Raw genomic sequence first — 25,909 nt, forward strand, 5'->3', positions numbered from 1 at the left:
GATGCTTTTTATTTCTTGTACAGGAGAAAATATGTGAGCGCATCCTCCTGTCCTCAGCCTTTTCGAGCTGTAACAAGCTTGTAGAGGCTGATCCCTACATAAAGGCCTGTGTGCAGGATCTGTGCCATTGTAATAGTGAGAGCCACTCCTGTCTGTGTAACACGTTTGCTGAGTACTCCCGGCAGTGCGCCCACGCTGGAGGTCAGCCAGAGAAATGGAGAACACAGGAACTGTGCTGTGAGTGTCACCGGAATAAAGACAATAAATATATATGCTCCATTGCTTGTGACATTTCGTACTGCTCTATGGTAGAGTACAAATGTTGGACTTCATTGTTCATCTCCTTTTGTATTGATTTCTAGTTGATAGAGACAAATACTGGGTTAAGAAACGACTTTCTATTTACTATGTAACTATGTAAATAGAAAGCTGGTTCTTAAAACAGTGTCATTCGTCACAACCAGAAACCAAATTTCTCAGCCATTAACACAGGACGTATGGATAATAGTCAGATAGGCAATTCTAAACCACATGCAGCTGGATTTTGATTTAAAAATGCATTTGTTCTTTCTGGGACAATTGTCACTAGATTATGAGTAGATGTATTTGGCTTTCATCTATTCATTGTCTTTGGGTTATGAGTTGAAGATCTGGATGTTTAGTCTATGAATATTATTGTTATGAGGTTATGAGGCCATGTGACAATCTGACTGTTTTCCTTATTAGACTCCGGTATGAGTTGACAATCTGGAGGTCCTCCCTATGCCCATTGTCAGTGACTTAGGAGTCAGTCATCTTGTTGTCCTCTTTATGGCTATGGGCATAAGGTTGTGAGATGACGATAAGACCGCTTTCACAATTCATTTTTGTTTACTATTTCTCTTTGACCTATTTCCCATTCGTTGACCTGTCTCTCTTGCGCTCTTAGTCAGGAAATGTCCATTTAATATGGAACACAAAGAATGTGGCTCGCCCTGTGTTGATAGCTGCTCCAACCCAGAGAGGGCTCTGGTGTGTGAGGATCATTGTATAGATGGCTGCATCTGTCCCACAGGTAAAATCACCTCTTATTTTTAGTGCTCCTCTTGTACCACATTTCATATCTACGTACAGTTTAAATAGCAACAGTAGCAAACATATGAATTTTGGCTGAATGGAGACTGAGTTGATGAAGCTCTTTCCTCCACCATCTCTCTTATCCTGTTCCTGATTTGTAGGCTCACACACTTGTATTGGAGATGTACTCTGTACCTTTATATTCTGCAGGATTGAAATATTTTCCCTTTCTGCAGGGACGGTGCTTGATGACATTAACCACACAGGATGTATCCCCCAAGACAACTGCTTCTGTGTCTATAACAGTGAGATTTACTCACCTGGTTCTTCCTACTCTACTCCTTGTCGTGCCTGGTGAGTTAATGTTCAAATGCAAAGTGATGTAGTAACACAAACATTAGTGAAATCTGTCCCTCCAAATGTAGTGCGGGAGTAGGGAGTCAGGCTATCAGTGATACAAAAGTTCAAATCAATAAAGCCGAACATTTTCACAGAATAGGGAAGATCCTTTCACAACTTACTGAACAAAAAAGGTGAATAAGTGGTATAGAAAGAAGGAATTGACAAATCACCCATTCTTCATGGCATGGTTTTTATTTATTTTTTATTCATAAAACGTTTTACCAGGCAGTAGTTCATTGAGAGTTACCTCTCGTTGTCAAGTGTGCCCTGGGCACAGAGTTATAATGACAATACATGGTTACATTAAATGAAGAGGTTATACTTCAATTTAAATGAACACAAGAAAATGGACCCTGAATGGAGAGCACTCTCTCACTGTACTGATCACAGATAAAGAACACACAGGTAGGACAAGTGTCGTGTAGTGAGTATCGAGTTAGTGGGCGATGAGGTGAGTGAATTAAAACACTTTATTGGGACTCTACAGCGTCCGTTTTATTTTATATTTTTGAGTATTACTCCCGATAAAGTGTTTTAATTCACTCACCTCATCGCCCACAAACGCGATACTCACCACACGACACTTGTCCTACATGTGTGTTCTTTATCTGTGGTCAGTACAGTGAGAGAGTGCTCTCCGTTCGGGGTCCTTTTTCTTGTGTTCATTTGTACCCTTTACCCGATTGTCGCACCATTTAGTATACAGTAGCAGTATCGTGGGTCTCCCTTTCCCATTCCCCAGTCCCACCCTTCTCCCTGAGTTTGTGATATACTTGACTTTACAAACATTTCATGGACAGTTATGGATAATGAATGATGATTGGTGTATGTAACCGTTACAGACACGATTGCACAGTGACATAGACAAGAGCGAGCCACAGGTCTATAGCTACCCATTGCAGCTTGGCATACTGACACATACAATATTTATGGCTCCATCCCACTGCTAGGAGACGCAGGGACAAAGACAAACAGAAGCTATTAATGTAGATTACTTGTCTGGACTGCAACATTAACACGTCCCTGTCTGACTCCCCAGCACGTGCTCTAGAGGGAAGTGGAAATGTAAAGAGATCCCTTGCACTGGGAGCTGCTCTATAGAGGGCGGATCCCACATTACCACCTTTGATCAGACCCATTACACTGTCCATGGGGATTGCAGCTATGTCCTGGTAAAGGTAAGGTCCACGGAGAGCATGTCTTTCAGATACAGTACATGTGAGCAAAGTCATTTTTTTCGTAAGGCTAGTGGGGGTGGTCTAATGAATACAAAGAGCCTTCACTTCAAGAGTCCTTAATATGAAGATATAGAAATAGGCACAAATAGAAAGAAGCATGCATAAATACACAGAGACACGTAGAAAGGAGCAGACAGATATATACACTAACGTCATAAGAAATGCCCAAAATATGCAAAGAGTTACACAGACAGAAACAGACACACAGAGATGCAGTAATGTATAGACACACACAGTAACAAATAGAGACAGATGGACTCAGTCACAGACAGTGACACAGACACACCAAGTAGCATGCAGATGCATACAGTAATGTGTACACACACACACACAGTTTGTAACACACAGCAGCACACAGAGATACAGAGCAGTACATGCACAGACACTCACAGGGCATAAGCCGAGTCGTAGTGGTAACTCCACACTTCCCACAATTTTCTCTGACAGCTTGATGGACTCAAATCCTATTCTTACCTTTACTTCCAGCTCTGTAACCAAAGTAATGTCATGGTGCTGGCAGAGCTGCACAGGTGTGGCCTGAGTGAGAGAAACACCTGTCTGAAGAGTGTGATGTTGGGACTACAGGGCGGCCAAACCGTAAGTGTTATACATGTCAACAGGAGAAAAGAAAAGGGTCCTGGAATTCACTCAGATTACTTGTACCTGTTTCCCAACGAAGCACCGTCTAATTTAAATTACCGTATTTCCTCGACAGTAAGACGCCATTGATTCTAAGATGCACCATTGATTTAATAAAAAAAAAATGGGAGAAAAAGAAATAATATATTAAATGTTTCATCCATCAGATCTTTTTACAACCATGGCCAGAAAAAGTAGTTGATTTTTAAGTATTCTCTTTGATTTTATTTTTAATTGTATAAAGTTACTAGAAACGACAGTAATATACAGCAAGACAGATACTGTACTGAATCAGAAACCTCAGGCATCTTATACAATTTTTTGCTACAAATATAAAGATATAGTGGTGGGAAAATACCTTGAAAGACGTTGTAGAAGGCAATGAATGTGGAAAGGGATGTACTCCTTGCTATAAGAAATAATGCAACTGCATACAGTACATGATGGATTCATGAAAGTGTAGAGAGAATGGCACACCAGTCTGTTATACAATTAAAGCTGAAGTATTTTAAAAGTTAGATAGCAACCTACGCAGGTCTCGGGTGCACACCAGCCAGCCCTTCCCCGGTCAGAGAGTCACCGGGAGCTTAACAGCCGGCCATTTTGGAGGGAGGGGATGAGTTCCGGTCCCGTTCACACGAGAGTCACTGGGGGGAGAGGTGATTAATGGCTGCTGATCTGCTGTTGGACTCCTGAGCTGCTGCTGGGTGCTAGACACCCTTGTAAGCATCCCTGCTGTGCCTGCTCCAACATCGCCCCCTTGCAGCTTCGTTTTTTTTTTAAACATCGATTCTAAGACGCACCACGAGTACGTACATGTGAATATGAAAAAAAGGTGCGTCTTAGAATTGAGGAAATACGGTATCATAAAAACTATCATACAATATTAATGTTCTAATTTCAATTTCTTTTTGCCTGACCCCTGAGTATTGGGAAGAACCCTTTTTTCATTTCCTGTACAGATAAATGTGACTTGGTCAAGTTGTCCTAAGCTGCATGGGGTAGAATTGCAATGGGAGGGGGGAGTAGAAGACATGTTCTGTAGTTCACCAACAAAGAATAACAGGACATTTACTACAGAAAATAAACCCTAGACAAAGATAGAACCAACTCCCCGTGATTGCAGGTTGTTGTTTTCTGTTTCTTATCATTGCTGCTTTGAGCAAAATGTAGATTCAGTGTTCCTTTTCTTTTACTTGACAGGTTGTGGTTATTAAACCTAGTGGACACGTCTTCTTCAATTGGATGGTCACACAGTTGCCTATTTCAGCTGGTGAGCGTGTTCACAGTTGTTCAATGTTGTTTATGTGACACCGGCATACTGAAGAAGATCCTCTCCCTATGTGTGACACTGACAGGCCAAGGGACCCCCTTTACCTTTGTGTGTTGCACTACCAGAAATTAGACATATGCATGATCTATGACGAAGCCAGTCAAAGTATTGTATATTTGAAATGTCCTTGATTGAGGCAACTGAAAAATAACATGTACTGTGCTGTATTGTAGATTAATGAAATGATGACATTACCTTGATGTAACATCCCCTTGCAACACTGACTGGCTTTCTCTTCTCTTTCACAGCTAATGTCACCATCTTCAGGCCTTCATCTTTTTACATCATTGTCCAGACAACCCTTGGCCTCCAGCTACAAATACAGCTCACTCCCATCATGCAGGTCCATATGATTCTCGACCCGTCCTACCAGGATCAGACCTGTGGTAAAGAACTTCCACACAACACCTTGTTGTCTTTATACTCAACAATGCACACCAGAAACTTTTCCATCTTAGATTTGCCAAAGTACTGTATGTCACTGCAAATATCCTACCACTGTCAATAATCCTGAAAGTCATCTTATTGTTCTAATAACTCCCCCACCAGTTCCATATAACCATTCCATACAGTATAGCTCCTGCCTAACTCCTCTTTTCTGCTCCATACAATTGCTCCTTGTAACGCCCATCGTTTCTTATAACCACTCCCTATACCTCCTTTGCTTGCTCCATATAATTGCTCATTACAACTTTCCCAATATACAACCCCAGAATCCACCCCAGCTTCTCTTTTTGCTCCATTTCACAGTTAGATTTAACTCCCCCCTAATGCCTTGTATGCAAGGGGAGAAAAATCAGTGCAAAGTAATTCAATACATTCATGCTACTGAGCATGTTCCGAAAACACTTTCAGTGTCTGTTTAACACTGAAAACCTTATTTCATGGCCTTCAATGGCAGCCCACTGATGCAGTGGATAGGTGCCCACAAAAAGTTTACATGTAGAGAAAGTGGATTGCCTCTCTGAGGATCTCAGAAAGTGCAAATGTTAATAATATGGAATCAAATGAAATTTCCGCTTCCAGGACTCTGCGGAAACTTTAACAATGTCCAGACTGATGACTTCAGAGCCATTAGTGGGGTGATTGAAGGGACTGCGGCTGCCTTCGCTAACACCTGGAAGACTCAATTTGACTGCCCTAACATCAAGAACATCTATGAGGACCCATGTTCCTTCAGCGTGGAAAATGGTAAGTTCTTCATATAGGAGCAATTGGATAGCTAATCGGTGATCTTTTTGGGAAAAGGAAACTTTGAAAACTGGTGGAAGATGCCAACCGCATAGGCATAATTTTGTATTGTTGTCTCCATTTCAACTTGCGGTGGGACTAACTGAATCCATGTGCTAGAAAGCCGTTCCATTAAATTGTCAACATGCTGGAAAATACAGTATCTGAACATGTTTTTTCAGGGAGATTCATTTTGCCAATGGGTGAAATCTCTTGAACTTCCATTTTCTATCGTAATATAATAAAATATATCCACTTCTGAAATTATGATGGAGTCTCAATCATAAATAGTGAGATTTTAATGGGTTGATTGTCACCTTGAGATGGGATGGGCCATTAGCCCCTTGTCACTCCCTGTGGACGAGAGAATATACTTAGTGTGGCAATGGAAGACATACATACAGGCTCTGTGATCTGTTGGTCTCTTCTGTCTCTGTTTCACTCTTTAATTATGCCATAGAAGGGAAAAGTATATAATAATGATTAATAGATCTCTTGTTAATATCCTACAATGGAACATACGTCTGTAGCCACGACTGGTTCTTGGCTACCAGTCTGCTCTCAGTTGCAGTAAGCCCTGGTAAGAGTAGGCCTGCCAGTACTAATCATGGAGTTTACCCACTCCCTGCAGTACCCTTGAGTGACAGGGGGAGGAGGTGGAACCATGCCTGAGTATACCCAATCATGGGTCAGACCTGGTGCCCTCCTCCTGACTGTACTTAAGGGGGATTGCCACCCAAATTCAGTAGTGCCTTTCCCCATTTGAGAGAGGCAGGTCACACAGCAGAGTGCCTGGGCATTGGGCCTTCTCTTCCTCTTCCCCACAGGGGGAGAGAGTCTGGAACTTTCCTCTGAGTCTGCTAGAGGGGCAGGGAAGAGCTTGACCCGTAGTGGATGACCAGGGACCGTCCTACTGCTGGATATACCACCAGAGTCTACATAGGGCAGAGGCCTGCTGTAACTGCACTGTACTGAACAGAATAAAGCCGTTCTATTTCATATACCTCCTGCCTGGTGGGTGATCTTACTCGGGAAGGAGAGGGATTATTTATACCATAGGAGATAGCCTCCATACATCTAGGGTCTGCGGCAGATGGAGGCGCTGAGGAAACACTGTTACACGTCAATGATTTTATATCCCTTCTGCCTTTTTGTCGCACTGTTATGTTGCAGTGAGTGGGGCAGATTTACTGGGTAAGGTCTCTTTTCTTTGTCAGTATCATTTAGGGACACGCTGAGGTGGGAGGACCAAATAGTCATGGCTCCCATCTTTTTCAATTGCGGGAGCCACAAATAACACACATCTGTTACTGCATCTATCTCGAGTCATCTGATGGTCATTGGTCTTGACTCTTTTGGCGGTATTCTGACCCTTCTTCCATTCTCTACAGAGAGATATGCCCAGCACTGGTGTGCTCTTCTTACTGATCCAGCAGGACCTTTTGCTCAATGTCACAGCCTGGTGAATCCACTTGTCTACCACTCGGTAATGCATATACAACCAGTATCTAATTATCATTTGTTCTGTTTGCATATGACATGGTTATAAACTGTAAATTACCCCAATTATGCATTTCTAGTCCTATCCCTACACTTCCAACCCCCTGCAAAAGAAGATGTTACACCTGGTAATGCAACTTAACATCTACATATACTTTCAGCCTCCTTAAAAATGATCCCCCCCCCCTTCTTGCTTGTCTCCCCACCCTCCCTTTCCCCCCACTCAACCAAAAGAGAAGCAAACATAAAAAAGAAAAAGACTGTGGATGACCACAATTGTTTAATTTAACTAAATAAGACAAGACCAGCCGCCCCAAAAACTCGGACAAGGAGGGGTGCGATCCCGGAAAACACCCAAATGGGGAAGCTGGTGATAAGATGTCTTCATTTCTGTGCATTATATTATGTCGCTGTCACTGTTACAATTGTACTTAAATATGCTCAATAAAAGAAGATTGAAACAAAAAAAAAGGAATATTGTACCAAACTTAATAGTACTGAGTATTTTTATAATCTTCTAGCCCCTTCAATATATACTTGCTGTACTGGATAATGATATAGTGATTGGATTTAATACCTTTGCCAAAGACCACGCTATTCTGCAAAATAGCACTTATACAAGTCAAATGATCCAGAGCTTTTTAAGTCTAACACTTTTACTTTGTTGTGGTGCAAAATATAATAGCAAATTGATAGCAACGGTCTTCATACAGTACACGGTTGGTGTATAAATAATAATGCAATGCATTACAAAATAGAGTAACTGGATGAATTAAAAGCTTTGTAGCTAGACGATCTTGAAAAATGGGCCCCCAGTAGCATTATAACTAAGATGTCTTTTTATGTGTCTTTAGAAATGTTTGTTTGCCACATGTAGCTGTAAGGACAGTGAGGACTGCATGTGTGCTGCTCTCTCGTCTTACGTCTACGCCTGTGCCAAAAAAGGAATCGCTCTCTTAGGCTGGAGAGCAACTGTCTGCAGTGAGTACTGAAGTCACCTCATTAGCGGATCACCTCCACTTTACTTACAGTACCTCTCCTTCACTGCCTTCCAAGTACACCCAGATCTTGACCCAACGCACTCCACAAGTATCATAGTACTGTAGTGTTGAATGCACAAGCTTGTAAGTTCAGTTCCAGCCACTTACACTCACTCTCTCTGGGGCCACTCATCAATATGCTGTCAAACAAACAAAAAAAAAGTCTTCATTGTGCTGGAGAAGAGATCAGATCGATTCAAATGACTACAGAGAGTGGATATGGAGGGAGAAGGAGCGGCTCAGTGAGTAAAGACACTGACTGGCACTGAGTTTGAAGCAGGGGAAACTGGTTCAATTGCCGGTGTCGGCTCCTTGTGAAATAAATGATGAAAATAAAATTACCTTTAATAGTTAAGAATGGAATTAAATCCATAAACCACACCTCCACTGACATGTCATTATTTAGTGCATCTTTGCACACACTCTGTAGTATAAAACATAGTGTATGATTATTACCTTATTTCCCTTGTACCTCTAAGAAAAATACACAGAGAGCTGCGAGAAATCCCAGACGTACAGTTACAGTGTGACTCGGTGTCAGCCCACTTGCCGAGCCCGGAGTGAGACAGATGTGACCTGTGGCATTGAGTTTCTCCCCGTGGATGGCTGTGTATGCATAGAAGGATTCTATATGGACGACAGTGGGACCTGCGTCATGCCCAGTTTCTGCCCATGCTACTATAAAGGCATTGCTATGGAGTCTGGGGAGATGTTTCAGGAGAATGGACTCATGTGGTAAGGATTTCTCAGGGTGCTGTAAGGGGAAGCACGCAGGAGGAAATTATGAGGGATTACAAGGGGATCTCTCTGCAGTTGGTAACACCTCTTTTATGCAAACGGATGTAGGGTGAGAAGACAGGTAGGAGACAGAAAGTGGACCATCACAGTGAGAGGTAGAAGATGGGGCAGGGGGACAATGGCATAGAAAAAGGACTGTAATTGTTAAATGAAGAAAAGAGACAGCAAAGCAGAGATAGAGAAAAGGGACAGTGACATTGAAACATATGGCACATACAGAAGTATAGGACAGTTACAGAGAGGACATGCAATGTTTTGGATTTCAGTGCCAGAGTTCCCAATGCATTGCTGGTTCCTCTGGCACTGGATGGAGTTGGTATATTTCATGTTGGAAATGCACCAGGGGATCCTTAAGAGGAACAGTCAAGGGTCAATCAGTTTGATACATACCTTTTGGTTTCTGCTTGCAGCATCTGTAACCAAGGTCAGCTGAGCTGCATGGGGGGCATCATTAAAAATCCAGGTAAACCCTCATTCCAACACTCGCTGTATCTTATTCATGTCATCCTGTAAACCCTCCTATTCCAGTGCTGACCACGCACATCTCTGTTATCCTGTCTCCGTCCTTCACTTCAGCAGCCTCTGTTACTCCAATACTGGCCATACACAGCTCTGTCACTCCACCTCCATCCTGCCATACTACCTTCAGTACTACTGAATTCACACATACCTGTGTTCCCTGCTACTTCATTACTGACTGCCATCCCCAACAAATATACACATTTGGCTTTGTCATTACATTCCTCTCTGACTCCTGACTCCTCTCACTCTGCACACAGATTTTTCACTGTGCCAACAGTATCCTCTGCTATTGCAGCTCTGACACTCCCTCTAGCCGCCCTCTTTTTGTCTCTCTCCTTCACACCTCCTATTTACTACTTGTATTTCCCCCTCCTGTTCTCTTCTCAGCTTGCTCTCTTCCAATGGTCTACTTTGACTGTACCAATATAACAGTGGGCACTAAAGGTGCAGAGTGCCAAAAGAGCTGTCACACGCTGGACATGGACTGTGTAAGTATCTGCGACCCTGATGCTCCTTCTGTTCCTGTGATGGGTTAGTCACATAGCTTTGAACTCACACTCTATCTTTCTGTCTTCACAGTACAGCTCTCAGTGTGTTTCAGGCTGCATCTGTCCTCAAGGGCTGGTGTCAGATGGAAAAGGCAGCTGCATCTTTGAGCAGGAGTGTCCATGTATTCATAATGAGGCTACTTACCTTCCGGGAGAGAACATTGCAGTTGGTTGTAACACCTGGTAAGTCCTCAAAGGCCCTCGGAGTGGATGCTGTTGGAAAGAAGGAACAGACCTGATGAACTAAAGTAATCCCTCGCTATAGTATGTCACTGTGTCACAATGCAGTGTGTGGAATATATTTATTAAGTCACAGGTTCCCTTGAATATGTCGCTGTGTCACCATGCCATATATGTGTGTCACTGAGTTAGACTTGATGGGTCATAGGCCCCTTTTGCCTGGGTCACTCTGCAGTGGAAGGGACAGAGCTCTGTGTCTCTCCTATGTGTCATTATGTCACTCTTTTCTCTCATAGCACCTGTATGGCCAGGCGTTGGCACTGTACCCACAAGGCCTGTCTGGGGACATGTGCTGTTTATGGGAATGGGCATTATATCACTTTTGATGGAAAACATTATGGCTTCAGTGGGGACTGTGAATACACACTGGCCCAGGTACGGATATAATATTTTAAAATGGGCAATTGCACTGCCTACCTCTATCATGCTGAGACACAACAACTGTGCTTAGCCCCATTGTACTCAGTGGTCCTCTGTATTTCCAGGATCACTGTGGCCAGGGTGGCAGCACCTTTCGAGTTATCACAGAGAACATCCCATGTGGGACCACAGGTACTGCCTGCTCCAAAGAAATCAAGATCTTTTTGGGGGTGAGTGCAATGTATGTAAATCCATGATAACACAGACCTAGAGGTAACAGATTCAAAAGCTTTGCACCAATCTCCTAAGTCACCCAGTTTTACAGACGACAGGCTCTGCATCTCAGAAACCATTCCTTCTATCCATCCCATGGCCATGTACTGCACCGACACACTTTATTCGAGCAAATACCCAGTATGTACCTGGCAGATACCTGGAATGCGCCGCTCCTCACCTCTGACAAGCCCCGTTGCGTTTGCCTTCCCAGCCTGGGTTCATGCCTGGCTGACGGGCGGCTGATCTGTTAAATGATAATGATTAGGATTTAATAGGCTGCAATGCTTCGCGTGTCTACCAGATGGCATAAATTCATGAATTGTAATGCAGTATATATATATATTGTGCAGTATTGCAGCCAGCGGGAATAAAATGCTTCAATCCCTGCCTGGAAAATAACCCAATGCACTCGGGCAGAAAACAGTCACAAACCTCAATACACCCGAGTATACCCGAATTCGTGGGACTAGCCGAGCTCGAATAAAGTGTGTCGCCAGTGTAGTCAACATGGTGACATACTCTTGTTTAGCAAATTTTACAGGTCTTAGGGTGCCAGGTACTGGATCCCATGTCAGTTTTTAATACATAAAACAAATTACTGGGCTTAAAAAGCATTTATAATATTGTTTAAAATCACTTTAATTACATGCAACTACACAAATTAAACAATATGCGCCTAACACATTTTGTTCAAACTCATGACCCCCCTCACTCCCTCTTATAAAGGGTTATTAGTATGGTTAGCGTGTATCAGGCCCCACACTGTGTTGCCATGGGATCATGACATCAAAGAGTATACAGTATAAGGAGAGGGGAAAGTTCGAGAAGGCAGGTTCCAGGAGGACAAGAGTACAGGAGCCTCGAGGAGAGTAGATAATTCATGTTTATAAAGTAATAGCACAGACCAGGCCCCCTTGTTTATTATGTTGTTGATAGGGATAGTACCCTCTATGTCAGGATCCCAGAAGAAGTTTAAGGGAGTCCTATATAATCAATGGCACACCACAGAGGTATCTCAAACAGAAGAAAGAGGGGGGCCCGGGTCTCAGAATAGTTAAGCAACTAAGAGATATACATCCCTCTGAGTGTTAAAAATTGGTGTTCATGGAAGCACATAAAGCATCGATAACAATAAAGAAAGGGGTCACACTCTACTCCACTCTCACTTTCTCCTCTTGCATTCAAAACGTATCTAAAACCTGTTGCTTTTTCCACCCGCAATATCACAAAGATTCGCCCTTTCCTCTGTTGCTCGACTGCTAAAACTCTGACACAAGCCCTCATTCTCTCCTGCCTCGATGACTGTAACCTCCTGCTGTCCGGCCTTCCTGCCTCTCACCTGTCCCCCCTACAATCTATCCTAAACGCTGCTGCCAGAATCACTCTACTCTTTCCTAAATCTGTCTCAGCGTCTCCCCTACTGAAATCCCTCTCCTGGCTTCCTATCAAATCTCGCATCTCACACTCAATTCTCCTCCTCACTTTTAAAGCTTTACACTCTTCTGCCCCTCCTTACATCTCTGCCCTAATTTCTCACTATGCACCATCCAGACTCTTTCATTCCGCTCAAGGATGTCTTCTCTCTACCACCTTTGTATCTAAATCCCTCTCCCGCTTTAAACTTTTCTCACGGAATGCCCCACACCTCTGGAATGCCCTTCCCCTCAATACCCGACTAGCACCCTCTCTATCCACCTTTAAGACCCACCGTAAAAACACACCTGCTTAAGGAAGCAGATGAGTAGCACTGTGGCTAATACTATACACCTGATACATAAAGCTTGGCCCCCTGCAGATGCACTTACCTGAACGCCCTCCTACTGTCTCTGTACGCCCTTCCTACCTACCAATTAGACTGTAAGCTCTTCGGAGCAGGGACTCCTCTTGCTAAATGTTAATTTTTATGTCTGAAGCACTTATTCCCATATTCTGTTATTTGTATTATTTGTTATTTATATGATTGTCACGTGTATTACTACTGTGAAGCGCTATGCACATTAATGGCGCTATATAAATAAAGACATGCGTACAGGCATACATACAAATAAAGAAACATTATAACGTTTAAAGTGTGGTGTGCAGTCTCCGGGCCTGGGGGACGCGAAGTTAATGGCGCCCATTATTCCACAACCTTACTACCATATTGCCCAGCCGCCTGGATCCAGCTCCTCAGCCAAGGTACCCCATGCGGCGTAGACATACATAAAACACCAATGTAATCTCCCTAGAAGCCAGGCAGGGGGGTTACATAGAAAAAAACTAATTGAAATAATGGCCGCATTAATAAATAACTTTATTTCATATAGCGCTTTTCTCCCAATGCGACTCAAAGCGCTTCACAATTACAGTACAGCGCGCGGTACGCAGCACATAGGATTGTTACTGACAGTCCCTGCCCAGGTGAGCTTACAATCTATGTTTTTGGTGTCTGAGGCACAAGGAGAGAAAGTGACTTGCCCAAGGTCACAAGGATTCAAACTCAGCATCGTCACTGTTTACAGAGTCAGTGTCTTTACTCACTGAGCCACTCCACTCCATTCTTCATAACGTACCTCTACAAGTGAAAATATGTATATAGGGTAATGCATACAAAATAAAACTGCACAGAACAATAAACAAAAATACTTGAGAACCAGGGTGCTTCTAAATAATGGAAGCACAACCCCAGGCCAGATAATCAATCACAATTAAAAGAATGTAGCTGGATTTATTATAACAAAATGTATTATAATAAATCCAGTTAAGTTCATTGCATTATGATAGGTGTGCCCTCCTGACTCTTTTAATGGGATATTTACAGTAACATATAAGTCCATATTTACTAAGGAATTCTATTTCATAATGAAATGGTATTTAAAGTGTCTACCAACACTTGACGGTGTCCTGGATTGGAATAGCACTGCTTAGTAAATAGGGCCCATATTCTTTACCCAAACCCTTCTGATCTGCTCCTCCAAATATCGCTTCCTGTAACTGACTAGAGAGCAGCGATCTGCCCTACATTTCATATGGATTTTTGTAACAATTCTAAACGGCCCTATTTTTTGCTCTGGGAACTCCCTTGTGTTTGAGAAATTTTCCGTTTTAGTTGAGGTGTTACTATTCCTATTTGGCAAATTACCGGTATAAAGTGATATATTAGGCGCAAAAACAACTTAACAGGTGATCACTATTAATAAAGTGAAGTGAATAAAACACTCTAATATAGTTAATATCAGGTGCACATACAATAAAATGCACATATAAAATATAGTGAATAAAAAATAAAAATAAATGTGAAATACAGAATGATAGTAAATGTTAACCCCCTGCTCAAACCCCCACGGTGGGGCTTGTCTTCACTTGTGCCAACATGTTGCAGTAGATTCACAAAATCCAGGGGGAGCATGAAGGGGAAAAAACAAGAACACAGAACATCTAAGTGCAGGAGTAATACAGAATGGACTAATGTCAGCTCCAATCTTGGCTCATATAGATGGCCTACTTACAAAATGTAAGAATTTCAAAGGCAGTGTGTTAAAAAGGCTGTGGCAGTCTCTCCAGGGTAGATGTAATGTGGCTCGGCTTCATCAGAGGACAGGCCCCAATACTCAGAGAAAATGGCCCCAATATAGAGAGGTGAGAAAGAGCTACATAGCACAGATCAACCAGGTTTGATAAATGTTATCTATACAAATATAAAGTTTGCAATTACAATAAAAAAGATTAAAAAGGGCACATCACACTTAAAAGTACTGAGTCTACCGTACCAATCTGTCATGTTTCTTGTTATACTTCTATCCCTTCTTTGATTCCATGATGAATGTTCCCCATGGGATCCCCATGGGATCATTCATCTATACATATGGGGCATACAGTATGTATCAAGGAAAAATTGGAGCAATTAAGGGACAAAACAATTGCACCATACAGTATGTATCAAAGAATAAAGTCCTATTGATATTTGTTTCTTCGATACATTTGGTGCACTGGTTTTTCCGCCAGAATTGCACCAATTGTGCCATGATAAATATGCCCTGTGGTACTTTAGTATAATGAAAATTTGATCTGCATTAAAAGAGTGTGCTGTTTTCCTCTTCATCCTAATCCCACTATTTAGTCCTTGAGGCTCTGCACCACTTTGACAATTAACAGAGCCATTGTGACGATTGGTTCTTTGTCCCCTAAACGCTATGGGTGAGAAGTTCTGTATCCTGCCTTTTATCTTTTGATCTACTGTGCCAATTTTCTGAGACCTGTAGTGCAAGACTCGGTCCCTTTGTCTAAGACTTTCTCTTTGAGGTGTAGCCATACTGTAGAGCTAATGTATTCTGTATTATTGTGCTTACTTTCTGGCTGTTTAGTCATTAAAGTAAAAGTCCTTCAAACAAATACCTTAAAAAGTGCTTAACTTTAGCGCACCTTAAGGCGTACTAAAATTTAACACCCTTTGGTGAAGCTACTGTAGGCCTCTGTTTTCCTGAATCCATCCCCTGAGGCATGGCGTTGTAGAGGTATAGAGGCTTTGCATTCTTTGCTTATTCTCAGAGACATTTAGCTTGTATCAGCCTACCCCTGAACATTTACAAGCACATTCCCTTATATTTTGTTTGTAATGGATTTCAGTTGTCATTTGCTCTGCCTCACTGCTTAACCTCTTTGGGTTCCTCAGGGCTATGAGCTTCTCCTTGACGATGCAAAGCTTGAGGTTGTGAAGAGAAATGAAACTAACCCCATACAACATGAGGTCCAAAACAGGGGCATCTACTTGGTCATCAGAGCTGGGAATGGACTGGTGCTCATGTGGGACAGGAAGACCAGCATCTTCATCAAGCTGAGCCCGGATTTTAAGGTGAAAAGATAATGACACCATGGTCTGATGTACGGGAACAGAAGGGCTGGACAGACAAATGTGCAAGACAGGAGTAACCTTGTTTGGAAATGATGAGTAGGGTGTGAACATTTCTTGTAGTTTGGTTGGTGCAACTGTTCACAATTACATGTAAATTGTTGCATTTTTGTGAAAGATTTGCTTGCTCTGGTATTTGCATAAATTCCCTTCCGGTTTTCTTGAAATTCCCTGTAAAAGTCCAAAATGTTTAAAAAGAAAAAATGCCATAGTTAAACTTTGACTAAGTGCCATTCTCTACAGTAAGTGCAATTCAAATTTTAAGAGGGCAGCAATTTGTATTGAACATTTCTAATGCACGAGTTGCGAATTCTTCTAAGAATATGATGATGATTTTGCAAGCAGTAAAAGTCCAAAATGACCACATTTCTCAAACTTCTGTGAGTGTTTTGCACGTCTAATGTGGTGGTGTAGTCATCTGATCTTTGAAGGCTGTGCCTCTGTTTTGAGATCCAGTACTAGCATCAAGGGATTGTTCTCAAATCGCTACAGGCCATATTTATTAAGTCATGTTACTCTATCAGATACGTTTCAGCACAGCTTAGTAAATATAGCTACAGTACTTACAGACCTTTCACATGTATAGGCTGTAAGGTGTTTTGTGGAGAAATACTTATTAGTCATTGGGGCTTATTCTAGTAGCTCTGAAGTTGTCATTGCCAAACCGCACCATTTGGCACGTTCAGAAGTAGTGAAATTAAATGTTAAAGAACAACCCTATTCTGTAATGGGAACCGCTTCTTCTAAACCACGTCTAGAAAAAGTGACAAACTGCACGGTTTAACAGCCAAACCGTCTTGGTTTGTACTTGTTTAGAAGTGGAATGACCAGAGGTGCTGCTAACTCCATCCCCAGTCTGGCTTATGGATTTTTCTCTCTCAGCCATATTTCAGTCTCTGGATGTTACTTGCAATACCCATCTCGCTGCCTTTGAGGTGGTGTTAGAAAAACAATGTGCGTTTTTGGAAGCGGTTTGCATAACGGAGCTACGGGAAAAGCAGTTGTGGGCAAAAAATGTGAGTTGGAGGCTTTTTTGACAAACTGATTGAGCAAGAGTGAAAACGCTTCTAAAAAAATAAGCAGTTTAGACGCGGTTTGGACATGCGATAAGGGCTTACAGAATAGCAAAGCATGCCAAACCACTCCTAAAGTGTACTTTAGAAGCAGTTCCGGAGCTACCAGAATAGACCCCAATATATCCTGTGTCCAGCACAGAGCATACTTCATGCACAACACCGTGTATAGTAGAAATAAAACATTTATAAGTGGGAAATTGATAAACAAATTAAGAACTGCGCAACCCAATACAACTGATATCATTTGTGACACATTATGCACACAATACAACACATGCAATATAATGCAAATAACATAATGAAATGATTTGTGCTGGTGTGAAAAATCTCAAATGCTATACCTGCAGCCTAAGGTAGTTATACCCTCACCCAGAGAATCATGTGGAAAACCCAAATGGGAACAAATAAAAACCTACAGTATGGCGCAAAAAAGAAAAGAAAATATCCAATTTGAAATCTCCCACTCCAACATGTTAAGCTCACAAGCTTGAATCTTTTATAAGAGCATGGTTGTGTGAATATGATAGATGAAAAGGACTCCTGGATACTCCTCCATTTCACCTGGACTTCATCAGGCCGACCCTAATGAAGAGCCAGGCAAAACGCGTAGGCTGTTACGAAGACGTGAGAAGGAGGACGGAGCCAAGTTAAAGTACCGCAAGATGAGAGGACCAAAGTCACGTGACGCAGAAGTATTACCAGTCCGGTACTTCGCTCTGTTTGCTAAATGCTGGTTCTTATTGTCGCGTTGTGAGTGAATAGCACTTATCTTTTAAACATTTTCTAGATCATTAAAGTAATATTATACTATTTGTGCTATTTTCCTTTTTTGGGGTTCCATCAGTGGGGATAATAAGGAGGAAAGTCAGGAGAGAAACGGAGGAGTATGCAGTGGTCCTTTGCATCTACCATATACATACAACCGCGCTCTCCTAAAAAGATTACATCTTGTGAGTTTAACACTTTGGAGTGGGGGGATTTTTCTCGAATTGGACACCTTTCTGTTTTATTGTGCCATAGGTTTTCCGTTTTTCATACAGTAAGTGGCAACTTTACTGTAAATCTTGTGAATATGAACGTATTGAATATATATTTTCTCTTCCCATCTGCTTCTCTTTTACAATTTTTTTTTCTCTCGGTTGCACTTTTCCCTTTTATTCTCTCACTGTCTCTCTCTCTCTCTCTCTCTCTCTCTCTCTCTCTCTCTCTCACTGTCTCTCTGTGTCTCTCTCTGTCTCTCTCACTGTCACTGTCTCTCACTGTCTCTCTCACTGTCACTGTCTCTCAATCTCTCTCTCTCTCTCTCTCTCTCCTCCTTGCGTTATCCATATCTTGCTTTTCTTTTTCTATATCCTTATCTCTATCTCTCCATTTACCTGCACCTTCCTCTTTCTTACTCTCTATTTACATTATCTCCCTCTTCTTTTCTCTTGTACCCCCCTCTCTCTTGCTCTCTCTCTATCACTGCCTCTCTCTGACCCCTCCACGCCTCTCTCTATTCCATTTTCCATTATCCACGCAGGGCAAGGTCTGTGGTCTCTGCGGTAACTACGATGGGAATGCAAACAATGACTTTACCACCAGGAGTCAGTCTGTTGTGGAGAATGAGATGGAATTTTTCAACAGCTGGAAATTGTCCCCGACCTGCCCAGATGTGCTTGTCAGAAAGGACCCCTGTCTTGCCAACCCATACAGGAAGCCATGGGCACAGAAGCAGTGTGGCATAATCACCAGCAAAACCTTCCTGCCTTGCCATTCTCAGGTGAGGCTGTGATCTCACCTGTCACCTACACTATAAATCATTGGAGAGTACAAGACAATGCAACCCCTAACTGTGTGAGTACCGGGGGCTGTCATTGCCTCTTTCCATGCTGTATCTATGTATGAAAGGCAGGCCTGTCTTTGTGTGTGAGTGGAGGCCAGCCACACTGCTGACTGGTCTGAACCTGTATTTATTTGGTGCATGACTTTCTCCCCTCTCAGGTGGACCCTGTTACATATTACGAAGCCTGCATTAGTGACGCCTGCGCCTGTGATGCTGGAGGAGACTGTGAATGTTTCTGCACAGCAGTGGCATCTTATGCCCAGGCCTGCGGTGAGGCTGGAGTGTGTATCAAATGGAGAACGCCAACTATATGCCGTGAGTGTCACCTTATAATTGTTGGAAGGGTACAGGTATGCAAGGGTCAGTCATAGACATTACAGGAGATCGATGCTGGTATACAGATGTGGTCACCTGTAGGGAGGGATGGGTGTAGTGATACAGGCTCTGACATGTCTAAGGTTGAACACACCAATTGGACAACAAATTATGAGCTCGTCACCTTTAAGATGTAACCTTAACATTTAAGCCCAGGGGCTCTTTTTCCGAAGGATGGACTAACCCCCCCCCCCCTCCCATCCCCCCTTCCCCTTGCAGGCAGCCGCGGCTTTAACTGCCCTTGGAGCCGATGCGTTTTGCTTTTCTTTACGCCACTCTGGGAACATTGAGTCTGATTGCATCTGTATGTGGACAGAAGAAATCACTCTTCCCTGAAACACCTCTCTCTTTTTCAGCCCTGTTCTGTGACTACTATAACACTGCTGGGGAGTGTGAGTGGCATTACAAGCCATGTGGTTCCCCCTGTATGAAGACCTGCAGGAACCTTAAGGGTGTATGTCAGTACGACCTGCCTGGATCAGAAGGTAACACTACACCATACTACACTACAAGACACTAACACAATATTTATCTATAATCTACAATATAAGATAACTTTACATTTATCACAGTACACTCATTGTTCATTACAGAAGCTAGGGTATTGGAAGCATTACCAGCTACCCCGCACACGCTGTACTGCTAAACCCATGGCTCAGGCATACTGCCAAACCTTACACTAATACCACCCCTTCCCATCACCAAAATACACATACTGTACTGTACTACCAACCCCCTAATTTATACACAGCACAGGCACAGTGGCGGTGACAACTGTCCCCATCTCACACACTAACAAACCTCCAATGTATACATGGCACAGACACACTGGCAATGCCAGCCTCCCCTTCACACACTGCCAACCCCTCACACACTGCCAACCCTGACATTTGTATACGACACAGCTACATTGATGGCAGTAGCAGGGTACCCTCCCAGGGTACCCTCCCTCCCCCCACACCCTCTCCTTCATACCAACATTGCCAAACCTGACATGTACTGTATACACACATGCCCATAGCAATGCTAGCCTTCCATATACACACTCGTACACATTTAATAAATATACACAGGTAAAAAGGTGCTGTGGGCTAATTATATTACTGGCTCAACCAAGCTTCTCCCGAGCTTTTGCTTTTGACCTTTGAGTTACAGTACTGCCTCTCATTCCCATTTCTTCTCCTCAGGCTGCTACCCCACCTGCCCAGCCGATAAACCCTATTTTAACGAGGATACATTAAAGTGTGTGTCGCAATGTGGCTGTTATGACCACGAGGGGAATTTGCACAATCCTGGTGAAAAATGGTTCTTGCCGCAAAACTGTCACTCCTGGTAAGATCTATTATTTATAACCAGAGCGGAGGCTATTTTATCAAAGTGTGCAAAACTGGGGCCAAATAAGAGCAGCTGCTTTATCAAATAAAAAACCTTCATGCAAAGTTGTGCAGTAAAATTTATTGGGGAGGTGCTCAACTCCAGTGCTCAAAGGCCCCCAACAGGTCAAGTTTTCCGGATATCCCTGCTTCAGCACAGGTGGCACAATCAGTGGCTCAGTCTTTGACTGAGCCACTGATTGAGTCACCTGTTCTGAAGCATGGATATCCTGAAAACCTGACCTGTTGGTGGCCTTTGAGGACTGGAGTTAACCACCCCTGATTTATTGCAAAAAAACAAAAAATAACTATTTTTACCACTTTGTCCTAAACAGTTTTTTTTTTAAATACTTTGTATATTGAGCCCCTTCCTAGGAAATGAGGGATGTGGAATGGTAAAAAAAAATGTCTAAAAAAAAACAAAGTTTCAAGAAGAAAACAAAAGTGTGCAATTTTTCTTTTCATTTTTCTCATTTTCAGTGAGTGTACCTTGGAAGGGCTTGCATGCGGATATGATATCAAAGGTAAATATTATACAGTAGTACTATACCTTCCCCTGATTTTGTACTCCAGATTCCTGTGTGGTATTTGCATTGTGCCCGCGGTGTGAATCATTGCGCAGGTCGCACACACAGGGGATAAAAAAACCTTTCCGGGAGGCAGTCGTGGGGTATAGTAAATGAGATAAGGAATAGTCAAGATAAGATCACAAGTGATCTATAGCATCGTCACAGCACTAGGGAAGGACAAATATTATTGTATTGTATCCAAATTGCACACAGGCCCAACATTTCTGTCCCTGTGAAGAAGGCCTCTGAAGAAGGTCTCTCTGGGGACCGAAACGTCGTGGCTGTGGGTAATTTGGATACAATAAAATCATTTTTGCCCTTCCCTAGTCACTAGGGTTACCAGGCGGCTTCTCCAAAAATACTGGGCACAATGGTGAAAGGTGCGCCAGGTCACTATGTCCAGGGAGGAAAATACCGGACACATCCATGTCCAGTATTACAGTACCTCTCATTTTGTACTGGGCAGAGTATCCAAATACTGGACAGTCCAGTTCAATACCGGACACCTGGCAACCCTACTAGTCACCCTAGTCACCCTATTTAAGGAGGAGGTGAGCAGAGACGGTTTTGGGAGAAAGTGAAATTATTCTAGCAGCAGAATTTTGGATATATTATAAAGCAGAAAGTTCTGAGACAGGGGGGGCCAGTTAGCAGTATGTTACATTAATCCAGATAGGAGAGGATAAGGGCATGAATTAGCGGTTTAGCAATAGGAAAGAGCAGATCTTGGCAATACTAAGGAAGAAGACGCAACACATTTTAACCATTCCTTGTATTGTATTGTATGTCTTTATTTATATAGCGTCATTAATGTACATAGCGCTTCACAGTAGTAATCCATGTGGTAATCAAATAAATAACAGATAATATAAATAACAGATCATGGGAATAAGTTCTTTAGACATAAAAGTAACATTAAAGAAGAGGAGTCCCTGCCCAGAGGAGCTTACAGTCTAATTGGTAGGTAGGTAGAACGTACAGAGACAGTAGGAGGGAGTTCTGGTAAGTGCGTCTGCAGGGGCCAAGCATTATGTATCATGGGTTCAGGATTATCCACAGTGCTATTCATATGCTTCTTTAAGCAAGTGTGTCTTAAGGTGGGTCTTAAAGGTGGATAGAGAGGGTGCTAGTCGGGTACTGAGGGGAAGGGCATTCCAGAGGTGTGGGGCAGCCAGTGAAAAAGGTTTAAGGTGGGAGAGGGCTTTAGATACAAAGGGGGTAGAAAGAAGACATCCTTGAGAAGAACATGCCTTGAATGTGAATAGAAAAGGAAAGGGAGGAGTCAAATGTCACTCCTTGGCAACGCGCTTTAGCGACGGGATACATGGTTGGGGCCATTTACGGTGATGGAAAAATGGGATATTGGGCCAGGTTTATGAGGAAATATGAGCTCAGTTTTAGCCACATTACGTTTATGGTGGCGGAGTGCCATCCATGAGGATATAGCCAGGAGGCAATCAGAGACTTGGGACTGGATTGCAGGTGTCAGGTGGATAGATATATCTGTGCGTCATCTGCATAGATCTCATGATACCTAAGGCCAGAAGAGTTGATGAAGTCACAAGTGATAGAGTGTAGAAAGAGAAAAGAAGGGGTCGCAGAGCAGAGCCCTGCAGATTAACAGAAGACAAAGACATGTTAACAACAGAGACCGAATATGTGCGATGGGGGATGTATGGTGAGAACCAGGTTAAAGCTTTGTTGCGGATACCAAGAGAGTTTAGAATATGAAGGAGAAGAGCGTACTGTAATTGACAATATTGAAGGCAGCATAAAGATCGAGCAGGATTAGCAGGGCAAAATGATCATGGGAGTTGGCTTCAAGTAGATCATTGGCTACATTAGTGAGCGCAATCTGTTGAGTGAGCTGTACGATTGTAGAAGGTCCAGAAGGGCATGGGAATTAAAATAGTTGATCATGCGGAAGACTTTCTAGCAGTTTGTAGGCAAAAAAGCAGGAGGGATACAGGTTGGTAGTTAGTAAGGCACATAGGGTGTTTTTGAGAATAGGTGTGACCACCGTGTGCTTAAAGGAGGAGGGGAAAATGCAAGAAGATAGGGGAAAAAGATGTGAGTGAGAGTGGGAACTAAGGTGTCAAGAATTCTGATAAGGTGGGAGGGGATGTGATCGAGAGGGCACGTAGTAGAGGGAGAAGAGAAAATCAGATTAGACACTTCCAACTTTGCAACAGGAGAAACGGAGTCAAGAGTGAAAGATGTTTAGGTAGAAGCACCCGAGGGAGAGAGAAAAGGAAACTCCTTGTGGATAGCATACACCTTGCCATTAAAGTGCTCAGCAAAGGCTTGAGGAGAAATGATGGAAGGATGGTAAGTCGGAAGGGGAGGTCGGCGAAGGGAATCAAATAAAGACAAAAGACGGCGTGGATTGTATTTGTGAGTGTTCTTTGGCCTTGGACAGAGAAGAGTTAAAACAGGAGAGGAGACATGTATAGTGTAGAAAATCAGCCTGAGTGTGAGATTTCCTCCAAAGTTGTTCAGAGGAGCGAGTGCAGGTGCGATGGACGCATGTTTGTGCATTTGGAAAAAGCCGCAGGTTGGAGAGCCAGGTGTGCCAGAGCCGAGAAGGGACATATACAATAGATCAAGAGCAAAGGAGAGGATATAGTTGTAAGAGTTGACAAGATTGTCAGGTTCAGAGGAAGGAGAGAGAGATAATTGAGGTTAGCGTTCAGGGTGATGTCAGTGCAGAGAGGTGAATGGAACAAAGATCTCGAGAGTAGGGAGTAGAACAGGTAGGAGGGGGGTGAATGATAGGAGGTGATGATCAGAGAACGGAAAGGGATAGACAGAGAAATCAGAAAGGGGAATCGTTTTTAGTATAGACTTGGTCTAGCTAGTGACCATCTTTGTGGGTGCTGGAATTGGTCCACTGGTGGAGTCCAAAGGAGGAGGTTAATGAAGGAAGGCAAGATGCCCAGGAGACTGAGTGGTTATTAATATGATAGTTGAAGTCCCCCCGTAAAAGGTTAGGAGAGAAAAGTATATAATTGCCACACGTATAGAGAGAAGGCATAGCTGAGAGCATGTGTGTATATGGCTGGGTCCAGGATTAAGAGAGATATCCCCAGCAGCAAGGAGGAGTAGAGAGAGAGAGAGAGAGAGAGAGGAGGTGAGAGGAGGTTTTGTGGGGTGCTATTTATTGAGGGTGGTAGAAGTTGCTGAGAGAAAGGTGTGTAAATAGTTGTTCAGTGTATGGGCCCAAACATAAGTGGAGGGGAAGACAGATTAAGAAATGTGGATAGAAGGAGGAGAGTGAGGGAGTTGGAGAGAACATAAAAGTTTACAAATGAGTGAGGAAATACCAAACAGGAAAAGCAATAGGGAGGACATAATGAGATGCAAGGAGAGAAAGGTAGGAGGAGAGAGATCCCAGGTATTGGAAGGTAAGAGGCATAAAAGTTGAAAGAGCAGGTGTATAAATCCGGCTGTGAGGGCAAGGTAGCACTGATGTGTAAACAGAAACTTAGAAAGTGAGTCTTTAGATGTGTAAAAATTGGCCGAGCATTTAGAAAGCCAAGTTCTCACCGTGGCAGGGTTGTTGATGAAGTGCAGTTCTTCTTGTATTCTTCACCTCCAATTGCACTCCAATTTTAATTCCATAGACACATCATATGTGATATTTAAGATATTACACAGCCATATGCCACAGTCAATATAGACTGAATTAAATACTCTAACAATATCACATGACACTAAAAATTAAGTAAGAGCATACCTCTTGGGGTCTCCTCAGACTGATTGCGATGGGACACAGATACTTTCGCCCTTGAGGAAATATGATAGTATATTGTTGATTGGGGAGATGGTGAATAGGGAATCTTATGCCAGATTTTGTTAGGAGGATGTGTGGTGATAGCTTTGATGTTAATCTTTGAAAATGCTATTATTTTTTCTTTCTATTATTATTTGAGCTAATGTGTTGAATTTTGAAATCCAAAGAATGATGAGCAATACTAAAAACAATTTTGTGTAAATGTATACTTTTCTGTGATTCTTATTGTTTTTTTTTCTTTATTGTATTATTGTAATGTTGTTTAATCATTATGAACCCAATTAAAAAACTATGAAAAAAAAATTAAGGAAGAGATTGGTGCCTATTTAACTCAGACAGAGAAACCAAAGATATGCTAATGTAATAATAGTTCTGTTACCGTTGGGGTTAAATTGATAGAAGGCAAATCAACTCAGACAGACATACTATACCCGTGTGAAAAAATAATCACAATGTTTTAGTCCTGATATATGTATCCATGTTTAGAGATATAGAAAAGATATGGAAATCTTCCAGAGATGACAGCTCCAATTTTAACTACACAGACACTTCATACGTGACACTTAATATGTTATGCATTGCATACCAAAGAGTTTTCTTAAGTGTGTTTGGTGAGAATGTATTTAGTCATTGGTGTCTCTAAGTACATCTCAAAACAATTCATTGATTATTTGGGTTACAGAGGAGATTTGATGATTGGGAGAGAGAATATTGATGGTTAGAGAGTTCTATAGAGAGTAGAAAAGTGTACAAGGTTTCAGTTAAGAGAGGGCAGAAAGACCACAGAGCACACAAACAACAAAAGAGGAATATTTTAGGTTAGGCCTC

The 25,909-nt window shown here is 42.5% G+C and overlaps 1 protein-coding gene across 1 annotated transcript in view; it reads left to right on the forward strand.

Moving 5' to 3' along the window:
* Positions 1 to 25,909, forward strand: part of LOC142463960 (mucin-5B-like) — a 39,969-nt gene that overhangs the window by 5,763 nt on the left and 8,297 nt on the right. Inside the window, exons 6-27 of the mRNA XM_075566877.1 lie at positions 24 to 237; positions 929 to 1,054; positions 1,293 to 1,410; positions 2,498 to 2,636; positions 3,183 to 3,293; positions 4,539 to 4,608; positions 4,917 to 5,054; positions 5,695 to 5,859; positions 7,290 to 7,384; positions 8,253 to 8,379; positions 8,918 to 9,173; positions 9,647 to 9,699; positions 10,146 to 10,246; positions 10,338 to 10,489; positions 10,783 to 10,921; positions 11,032 to 11,136; positions 15,834 to 16,013; positions 18,669 to 18,908; positions 19,130 to 19,286; positions 19,703 to 19,831; positions 20,534 to 20,678; positions 21,200 to 21,243. Of these exons, the coding sequence (XP_075422992.1) occupies positions 24 to 237; positions 929 to 1,054; positions 1,293 to 1,410; positions 2,498 to 2,636; positions 3,183 to 3,293; positions 4,539 to 4,608; positions 4,917 to 5,054; positions 5,695 to 5,859; positions 7,290 to 7,384; positions 8,253 to 8,379; positions 8,918 to 9,173; positions 9,647 to 9,699; positions 10,146 to 10,246; positions 10,338 to 10,489; positions 10,783 to 10,921; positions 11,032 to 11,136; positions 15,834 to 16,013; positions 18,669 to 18,908; positions 19,130 to 19,286; positions 19,703 to 19,831; positions 20,534 to 20,678; positions 21,200 to 21,243 (3,004 nt within the window). The remainder of the gene's footprint in view (positions 1 to 23; positions 238 to 928; positions 1,055 to 1,292; positions 1,411 to 2,497; positions 2,637 to 3,182; positions 3,294 to 4,538; positions 4,609 to 4,916; positions 5,055 to 5,694; positions 5,860 to 7,289; positions 7,385 to 8,252; positions 8,380 to 8,917; positions 9,174 to 9,646; positions 9,700 to 10,145; positions 10,247 to 10,337; positions 10,490 to 10,782; positions 10,922 to 11,031; positions 11,137 to 15,833; positions 16,014 to 18,668; positions 18,909 to 19,129; positions 19,287 to 19,702; positions 19,832 to 20,533; positions 20,679 to 21,199; positions 21,244 to 25,909) is intronic.

Source organism: Ascaphus truei, chromosome 12, assembly GCF_040206685.1.
Source record: "Ascaphus truei isolate aAscTru1 chromosome 12, aAscTru1.hap1, whole genome shotgun sequence".
NCBI lineage: Eukaryota > Metazoa > Chordata > Amphibia > Anura > Ascaphidae > Ascaphus > Ascaphus truei.